Source organism: Gossypium raimondii, chromosome 13, assembly GCF_025698545.1.
Source record: "Gossypium raimondii isolate GPD5lz chromosome 13, ASM2569854v1, whole genome shotgun sequence".
In the NCBI taxonomy this organism is placed as follows: domain Eukaryota; kingdom Viridiplantae; phylum Streptophyta; class Magnoliopsida; order Malvales; family Malvaceae; genus Gossypium; species Gossypium raimondii.
This window is the reverse complement of record NC_068577.1, coordinates 15,558,930-15,568,139: the sequence shown is the minus strand read 5'-3', so window position 1 is coordinate 15,568,139 and position 9,210 is coordinate 15,558,930. Positions and strand designations below refer to the sequence as shown.

General features: G+C 32.8%; 1 protein-coding gene across 1 annotated transcript; it reads left to right on the top strand.

Moving 5' to 3' along the window:
• Nucleotides 1-354: 354 nt before the first annotated feature.
• On the top strand, nucleotides 355-3,368 carry LOC105783647 (nuclear transport factor 2). The gene is made up of 9 exons (XM_012609220.2): nucleotides 355-521; nucleotides 1,048-1,227; nucleotides 1,326-1,617; nucleotides 1,704-1,951; nucleotides 2,041-2,191; nucleotides 2,294-2,415; nucleotides 2,507-2,572; nucleotides 2,681-2,732; nucleotides 2,888-3,368. The coding sequence occupies exons 2-9, from the start codon at nucleotides 1,048-1,050 to the stop codon at nucleotides 3,127-3,129; spliced, it is 1,353 nt and encodes a 450-aa protein (XP_012464674.1). The 5' UTR covers nucleotides 355-521; the 3' UTR covers nucleotides 3,130-3,368.
• The last annotated feature ends 5,842 nt before the right edge of the window (nucleotides 3,369-9,210 follow it).

Genomic DNA, 9,210 nt, shown 5'->3' with positions numbered 1-9,210 from the left:
TTTATGATTGATCAGATATATTAATGTTAGATTGTGGTTTCACATTGCCCGACATAATAACAGTAAATAAAAACAGTTGCACATAATCACTTTAGTAATAAATAATTAACGATGTCATCGGAGGAACTGATTAATTTCAGATACTAAAATCAAAATTAAACCAAGTTTAAATTGTAAAATTTGTCTCGCCTCCTATAGAAGCCGGTTTCCAACTCCAGCTTCCCACCAAACCCCTTTCGCATTCCATCTACATAATCAAATCAAAACCGTTGAAGCTAATCAATCATAAATCGATCACGACCGCCAATTAAATAGTTGGTCCACAAAGTCATCGACGAGACCAATAGTAAACATCTCTAATTTTTTTTTAAAACAAATTAAAAAAATCCAGTAAGGATTCGAGGATTTCACCCTATATATCTCTCTCTCTCAAATAATAAGGTGAAATTTAGGTTACCTCCCTTTTTCTTTCACCTTTCGATTCTCCACGGTGCCGCCAGGCACTGTTTTCTCTTTTCTAGGTAATCCGATTTTTCTTTTCTATTTTATATGATTTTAGATGGCATAATTTAATGAAATTAACTGTTTTCCGATCTGGGTTTAACATCAATCGGTATAATGTTGTCGCTGCTATTGATTTCTGTTGGTTTTGTTTCTTGGAATTATAATCATAGCCTGAATTATGATAAGTTTTTCCCTATGACCCGATATAGTAATAGTGGATTATCCATTATTAAATTGTTGAATAGATCTTATTTTTTAGTTACAATGCAGATTTATTTTTGATAATTAATGAATCAGTTTTCTTTAACCGATTGGATTCATACTAGTATAATGGTTTAACTTAACTGAAAAAGGCATCGTCTTCCGGGTTTTCGCACTTTTGATTTGTTTTTTTCTCAATGGTATAACGTAAATATTTTGGATATTGTTCTCTGCTTTTCAATTTTCACTGGGAAGTATTTCCTTGAACTTTTACATTATGTTGGGTTCTTACATGTTTTTGTGCTTATAACAACTTATCGTTAAGTGTTTTATTGTTTGTAGATGACAACGCAATCGGATCCATCGGCTTCCGATCCACAAGGGATTGGGAATGCCTTTGTCAAACAGTACTACACTGTTCTTCACAATGACCCTTCACATGCTTATAAATTTTATCTTGACTTGAGCGTGTTAAGCCGCCCCGGTACCGATGGTGCGATGAAGTCCGTGACTACCCTGAAAGTAAGTTTCTCTTTTGCAGACAATGCAATGGGAATGATTGAATATTATTTTGTTCGTGTTATGAAAATTTACAATGTTTTCTGTAATGCTCGTAACAGGAGATAAATGAGTTGATTCTCTCATTGGACTACCAGAGTTATAAGGCCGAGATTTCTTTTGCTGATGCCCAGTTCTCATTAGCAAACGGTGTGATTGTTTTGGTTACTGGCTCTTTGATCGGAAAACATGATGTGAGGAGGAAGTTTACGCAGTCATTCTTTCTTGCTCCACAAGAGGGTGGATATTATGTCTTGAATGATGTTTTTAGGTATGTTGATGACAAAGAGCCAGTGGACGTGGCATATAATGATATCGATGAGAGTAATCAAGCTGATTTGTCTCAAGATACCGGTGAGTTTTATGGTTTGTGCATATTTTTACTTACCAATTTTCATTCTTTTAGGGGAGAATGTTTAATTTAAAATGCTTGATTGCAGAGGTAACTCCTGTGCCGAAGAATGCTGTGGCAAATCACACTACTGTTCCTTCGGACAACGATGATAACAATGTTAAAGAAGTCAGTCCTCCATTGGACAATGGAAAGCATACTGTTCCGGAGAATGGGGTTGTTTCCGAGCAGCTACCGCCTCCAACCAAGAAAAGTCAGAAAGATTCTCATCCTGTGAGCCAGACTTCGGCCCCTGTAATTCAGGATGATGCTCCGAAGAAGTCATATCTATCAGTTGTGAGTTCATATATCCTTACCAGCATTTAGAAAACCACTTATTTTAAATGGGAAAAATAATGCTTTTCCTTTTTAAATACTTGTTTCAGGTACATGCATTGACAAAGAATTCTGCTCCATTTATTGTGAGAGCTCCGGCTCCGAAACCTAAACCTGTGCAGCAGTCTCGCAAAGCTGCAATACCTGAAGAATCTGCTCCTAAAAGCTACAATACCTCAGAAAAGAGCAATGAATCTTCAGGTTTTTGTTTATTGTTCTTCAAATTCATTAGTATCCAGTGCTTCAAAAATGTTAATGTTGCAGAATTTTTTCATCCATATTCCTCATTTCAACTTGTTTCAGGTAAGAATACTTCGATATTTGTTGCGAACTTGCCTATGAGCGCAACTGAGGAAATGCTGAAGGAGGTTTTCCAAAAATTTGGACCAATTAAACCCAATGGCATCCAAGTCAGAAGCTTTAAGGTTTGTTCTTTACGTCTGTTTTGGAATTGATCAATGTTTCGAATGCTTGTTTGCACAACATTTACAACCTTCACTTGGTTCATGTCTTCAGGACAACAAAAACTGCTTTGGGTTTGTAGAGTTCGAGTCTGCTACTTCTGTGCAAAGTGCTGTTATGGTATAAATTTCTCGCATCTCACATTTATAATTAGATTGATGTTGATTTCGTGTTGCATGATGGCACGATGTTATGTCTGTCTAAAATTTTCAATTCCCATCATTGCAGGCTTCTCCTATTACAATCGGCAACAGGCAGGCCAATATCGAAGAAAAGCGAGGCACGTTAACATATCTTCTTCAACTTATGCATTTTTATGTTGATGTTCTCTTCATGGCATGAATGGCAAATGTTGTTATCATAAAGTTGTTTATAGCATAGAATAAGAGGTAAGGGGAAAGTGCATAAATTATGTTTGTTTTAAATAATTTGCAGGACCCAGCAGTGGTGGGAAACCAGGGTATGGTGGTTATAGAGACGAAAATGGCTACCGAAATGACAACTTCAGAGGCCGTGGGAACTTCAATGGCAGCCGTAACTTTAGAAGAAACGAAAGGAACGAGTTCTCAGGTCAAGCTCGGGGCAATGCAGGGCAAAATGGAGAAGCTAACAGGAAAGTTTATCAAAACGGGGGACAAAGAGTTGCTGCTGCTCGCTATGATGAAGGTGAAAGTTAAGGGTTTTGAAGATTAGTTTCTTGGTTTTTATCACCAAAAAAGTAGGGGGAAACAAGAGAGTAAATTTTTTTTTTACTTTTTTCTTTTCAAATTTCTACTTTTGAAGTCTAAATTTTCGTCATTTTCGGTTTTGAGTTTATTAAAAAACTTAAATTAGGTAGGCAGATGGCTGGAAGGCTTTGGAAAATAATCTGTGGAATTATTATTCTTTTTGCTTTATATTATTTAATCTTTGATGAGATTTTGGGATAAAAAATGGGTTTTTCTTATGCTGCTAGTGAGTTGGGAATGGGTAGAGAAGAGGGTTTAGTATAAAGGCTTAGCAGTTATGGCGTTGTAATCTGTGAAGAGCAAGCAAGATGTTGTGAATTGGTTGTTGTCGGTGGTGACAGAAATTAATCTGCAAATATCAATTGAGCATCTATTGTTGTGTCCAAACAGCCGATGTTGCTGTTGAAACTCAACACCCAATTCCCAAATTCATCCTTCCATTTGCCACCCTTGCCCTTGCTGTGGTGAATCCCATTTCATCTGCCTCATGGTTCCAAGCGCCCCACTTTTCCCCTCCTATTATTTACAAGTTTTATATAATTCAACATTTTTATACAAGTTTTTAATTTCTCGATTTTTTTAAACAAAATATTTTTATAAAATTTTTGTTCTTCTTTAAAATTTAAAGATTATTTTGATGATTTTGTATATAGTTCGAGAGTGATTATTTCGCTTGTTTTCTTGATTTTTTCAGGGGTTATAAATTATATTTCAATTTTACTCAAATTGATTCAATTAACTTTTTTTTTTTTTTTTGACAATGGCTCCTATGCTTTATAAATCTTCTAATGTGATACTTTTAATTTCAAAATGGCTATTTTAATTCCTTAACTTTAATTTCGTTATGGATGACTTCAGCTGCTCATTTGCAAACTATTTCGAACCAAGCCTTTTCGGCGTGGGCTATCTCAATCTCTGCAACTATCTAGCCTTTTCGGCCTGGGTTTTCTCCGCCATTCAAACTAAGCCTGTTTGCTTCACTCTTCTCATGAATGTCACTTGACCCTATCAATAGCTTTAAGTGAGTCCTACATTTCTTATTTGAGTTCTGCCAGTGCTTGATGATGGTAGAAGCTGAAGTTCAAGAACCTTAGTTGATTTCAAGGCCTGAAATTGAGGTTGAACTCCTCAAACATGAAAATGGAAGATGAACGAGGCATGAAATTTTTGTTTCCTTTCATAAAATGGAAGATCAATTAGGGAATTTTGGGGATGAAGATGTTAAAAGATATTGAAATTGAAGTTGAGATGAACAACAAGATGGAATTTCGGTTTCAAATTTTGAAAGTTGAAATTTTTTGGTTTTTAATGTTTTATCTTTTAGGATTAAATTTTTTAAGTTATTTAACTTGAGTTCTCTCACATATTTTGAAATAAAAAATAATTTTTTTTGATAAAAAGTAGCAAGTTGCTTACAATTGGGACAATGTCTTAATAATTCAAAATTTAACACTATTAGACATGTTTCATTGCAATCAATTTCATTCCGATACTACTCATATTGGTTGGAACGCTCTGTTCCGATAGTAAATCGAAACAATAAACTTTAGGTTCAGTTTTGGTGTAAATTTCGATTGGTACCGTTCATACTAGTCGATTTTATCAATATTGATTGAAATATGGTGTATCGTTCGGTACCAAAGAAATTGAAAGTGTAGATATTAATATAATCATTTTCAAAATAGAAGTACCATATTAAAAGATTTGTTCTGGTAGTAAATCAGAACAACAAACTTTAGGTTTAGTTTTGGATAAATTTCAATCGTATTGTTCATACCAGTCGATTTTGTCAGTATTGATTGAAATATGGTCTATTGATGAGTGCCAAAGAAATTGAAAGTTTAGATACTAATATAATCATTTTCAAAATAGAAGTACCATTTAAAAGATTTGATAACAGATGAAAGATAAATATACCATTATCCCAAATTTTTTCAACTTCTTTAAATCCTTTACATGCAAATCCCCTTACTGTAATTCCTATCCCTTTTCTTCCCATATTGTTTGTTTTTCATCTTTGAAACCATCTCTCGTAAGTAAATTGGAATGGACAACACTTAGAGATTGTAGCTAGACAAAAAACAATGATTTAGATCCTCCTTCTTATGAAGATGAGTGCACGCAACATCTTGTGGAAACAAAAATTCATCTGTCAAACAATATAGCCGAAGAAAAAAAGGATGAGTGATTTTCTTTGACCAAGATCTTTCACTCAATAGATCCCATTCGAGTCATTGTTTAATTGCCATAATTCATGATTTTTAGGTATAAGAGAGTTTGCAAAATTCGTATTAGGTGTGGTATAATTTGACATTTTAGAAACAATTGTCCAAATGGTGAAATGGAAGTTGAAGATATCCTTAAAGATGAAAAGGAGAATATCAAAAAACAAATCGAAACCTATTTTGATTCTAATCAAATTCTTCTTAGAGGACCTATAAGAATAGCTTGAAGTAGAGGACCTAGAGGATCTACATATGTGGATCTCAGGCCAAAGGTAGCCATATGCAACAACTTGTGCCCTTTTTAGAGAAACCAATATCAACTTGGTGTAGGGGATAGAGGGATTGAAAGTGATGATTTATCTATGGAATCTGATCTGTCGATGAGAAGTCAGAGGAATGTTTTTGAAGATTGAACACTTTTTAAGAAAAGAGAAGGCGACCAAACACAAGATGGTTGAAACTTGAAAAAAGATAACCATAGAATGGAGGGAAATGATGATTAGAATGAAGCTGAATGCAATGAGAGGCAAAGGGGGGAGGGGTAATGTTATAAACTAAATAGAGTTAGATTTTGATCAAAGATCAAAGAGAGACAAACCTTTTTGTGGACCCGACACCTTAGTAAAAGAGAGTGCAATCAGATGACTTAAAGGATATTAATGACTATTTTCCACCTCCAAGCACTCAGGTAAGACAAGAGGCACATGAAAAGTTGTTAAAAAGATAGTAAGGGAAAATTGATAAGTTGTTAAGTGAACTCTCAAGTATGTGGATACTAAGGAGCCAACACTTACAATTAGATGTGTTCAAAGAAGTCAGAATATAGCTAATAAAAAATGTTCTGAGATTCATTAAGCTACCTAATTTAGATTTTTTTTTACTAATGAAAGATTTGACTTAGACGCGAAAGGAAATATTAATGAATCTAGTAGAATGGAGGCCGAAAAAGGTGTAGCTAGAAGGACTATAAGTGATTATTTGAGGTATACAAATTCCACTAAAACAATTATTGTTGGTGGCGAAATTATGCAAGAGGAGTCTTTCGATTTTGTTTTTTATGTTGAGATAAAAAACTAATAATATTCCTAATTTGATTGATGTGGATATTGCTACGACTACTAATAGTAAGGATATTGTGATTCTTGATAGGATTAATGAAGTGCCTTTGTTATAACCTAAAGATGTTCGTGACTTTGGTAATAGTTTAAGGGGAAATGCATTGAAAGATCTAGCTGGGATTGACCATGGGAAGAATAAGCCTCTGACGGCTCATGCAATCAATGTGGAATTAAAAGGCATGAGGAGATGGAGGAAGAGTCTAGTACAAATGAAAAATAACTTGTTGAAAAAAGGTTGAAATTATTGAATGTTTCAGAAGAAGAAGGCAACTTAGATGCATATCAGGAATAAATCAATAAGGATTGAGAAGAGTAAACCCTAAAGGTGCAGAACCTTACTATATGAGAGATTCTTGAAGTGATCACAAATGCTAGAGAGGGAACAAAATATGATGTTGTCCAATATAATATAGAAAATGTGGAGAAAGAAAATTGAAGTGGAAAAGAGGGGTGAAAGATGAATTGATAGAGTTGATTCCTAAATCTCTGACAAGGACGAGGATGCAACTAGTGGTTGATGGTGATAATTTACGTATAATAACTGGTGATTGTAAGGACAAGAATATTCAAGGTCAAGTTTCTCCCATAATTGATAACAATGCTGTGAATGTTATGTTTAACTCTGAGTTTAGAATTGTAGAAGAGAGTAATATTTTTATTGATAATGTTTGTAACTCCATTATTGTTGCTAATATAGAGGTTGAGTTTGGGGAGGGTAATCCTGGGAATAATTTCAATATGTTTCTAACTTATGAAAATGCTGGGGGGTAAGGAAACTATTAATTGTTGATTATTGTGATACTCTAGGGGATTCAAGTAGGCAATCTCTAGGGATGACAATTCTGATTACAGATTTGGATATCTATAGATATTCAATTTGAGTTTTACAATATTGTGGATTCAAATGATATTCTATTTGGATATTAAAATTACCATCCACTACAAATTTGGAGCAAATATGGATAGAGCCTCTTAGATATCCATTATCCAAATCCATATTGCTAATTCAAATAACAAATTTAGATAGATATCCGAATTCACAATTTTAATGCAGATTAAAATTCAAATAATTTGAATCCAAATCTCTGGTTACAATAGGCTTGAACCTCAAATTTCTTATACATAAAGCTAAGTTTTAACCATCAATACATCTCTTGAACTTTAATTATTATTTATACAAATTAATATATAACGATAAAAACATAATACAAATATATTCCAAAATGAATATAATAACAATAATAAAATTAAAGTAATTACTTAAATATGTTAAAAAATTGTAAAAAAAACTTCTTTAACATCTCTTAAATCTCATGTAACTTATTTTAAATCTTATTCTTTTGTATTTGTAAACTTAACTGAACAATGGAATGAGATCATCAAAAGCCTTAAATTTGTCATTATCCCTTTTATTATTTGACCAACTCAATTAGTGAAATTACTTTAAACAAAAATTTAATTAATATGTATATAATTAAAATAAATTATAATACAAATATATTTTATAATGCAACATAATTATAATTACTACATATTATATTATAAAAAAATATAACCGCATGTGCATGTGCGTAGAAAATAAACAATTTAAAAGCGCGATTTTAACTGCAAGCGTACGGTGTCAAGTTGTAATATTTATATGTGTTACAATGGAAAGCACATAGTATTCCAAGGATCAACCCAAAGAATTGTCAAATTGGTAAATGTGTTTGTCAAATAAATTACGAGCTAAGCAATTACTAATCTAATCGAGTCAGAAATTATTAGTGCAACCAAATAAAATAAGATTTGAGTTATATCTAAATTAACAAATAAAAAATATCAAATTAACTTTATTCCTTTTTACTAGAAACAATGTAAATGGTTGAAATGATGGTTGAATGAGTCATGGATTACTAACTAAGCTAATAAACCTATGATGATTATATTGTTTGCCACTCTTAGTTAGGAATCTCCTTTCGGTCTCATTTTAAACTAAAATATACCACCTAGGCTCTCTTTTTGGTCTCACTTAGCCATATAGATTTCCTCACTGTCTCACTATTCGATGCAAGTGTAACAAAGTTCTACACGATAGAGTCTCATCTTGGTTTCGTCTATCTAAATCTTTCACTAGAGATGTCAATTCTAGTGCAATATATAGTTTAATACACTTGAAAAAATAACTAATCAAGGCATAGATAATAACTTAGTTAAGTAACCCACTCATCAATCAACTAATAAAACAATTCAACAAATGATTAAATGTAAATTCCACACAAACATTTTAACAAACACATGGTAGACATAAAATATAAAACATAAAAGTTGAGAAAATTCTCATTAATAGATAAAAATTCGATGAAGTGCAAGTATTTAATCCATCTCCATCCACAAGATTCCAACAAAAATGAAGAAACAAAAATACTACAATAAAAACAAAAACAAAAGAAAAATAAAAAGAGAAAAGAAAAAAAAAATGAAAACCTAAGCTAAGAAAAGAAGAGTAATTTTTTTACGCTATCCTATCCACCTCCAAATAGTTGATATAAGGTGGTATTTATAGGCAAAAAATTTTGACCGAACATTGAAAATTATGGCTTTTAAATAAAAAGTGACTTAAGCTTATGTGGGCACAAAATTGCCCTGCAGTTTTTCACCCGTTAGGCTTTAGTGTTGTGACACCCAGACTTCGGTGTCACGACACC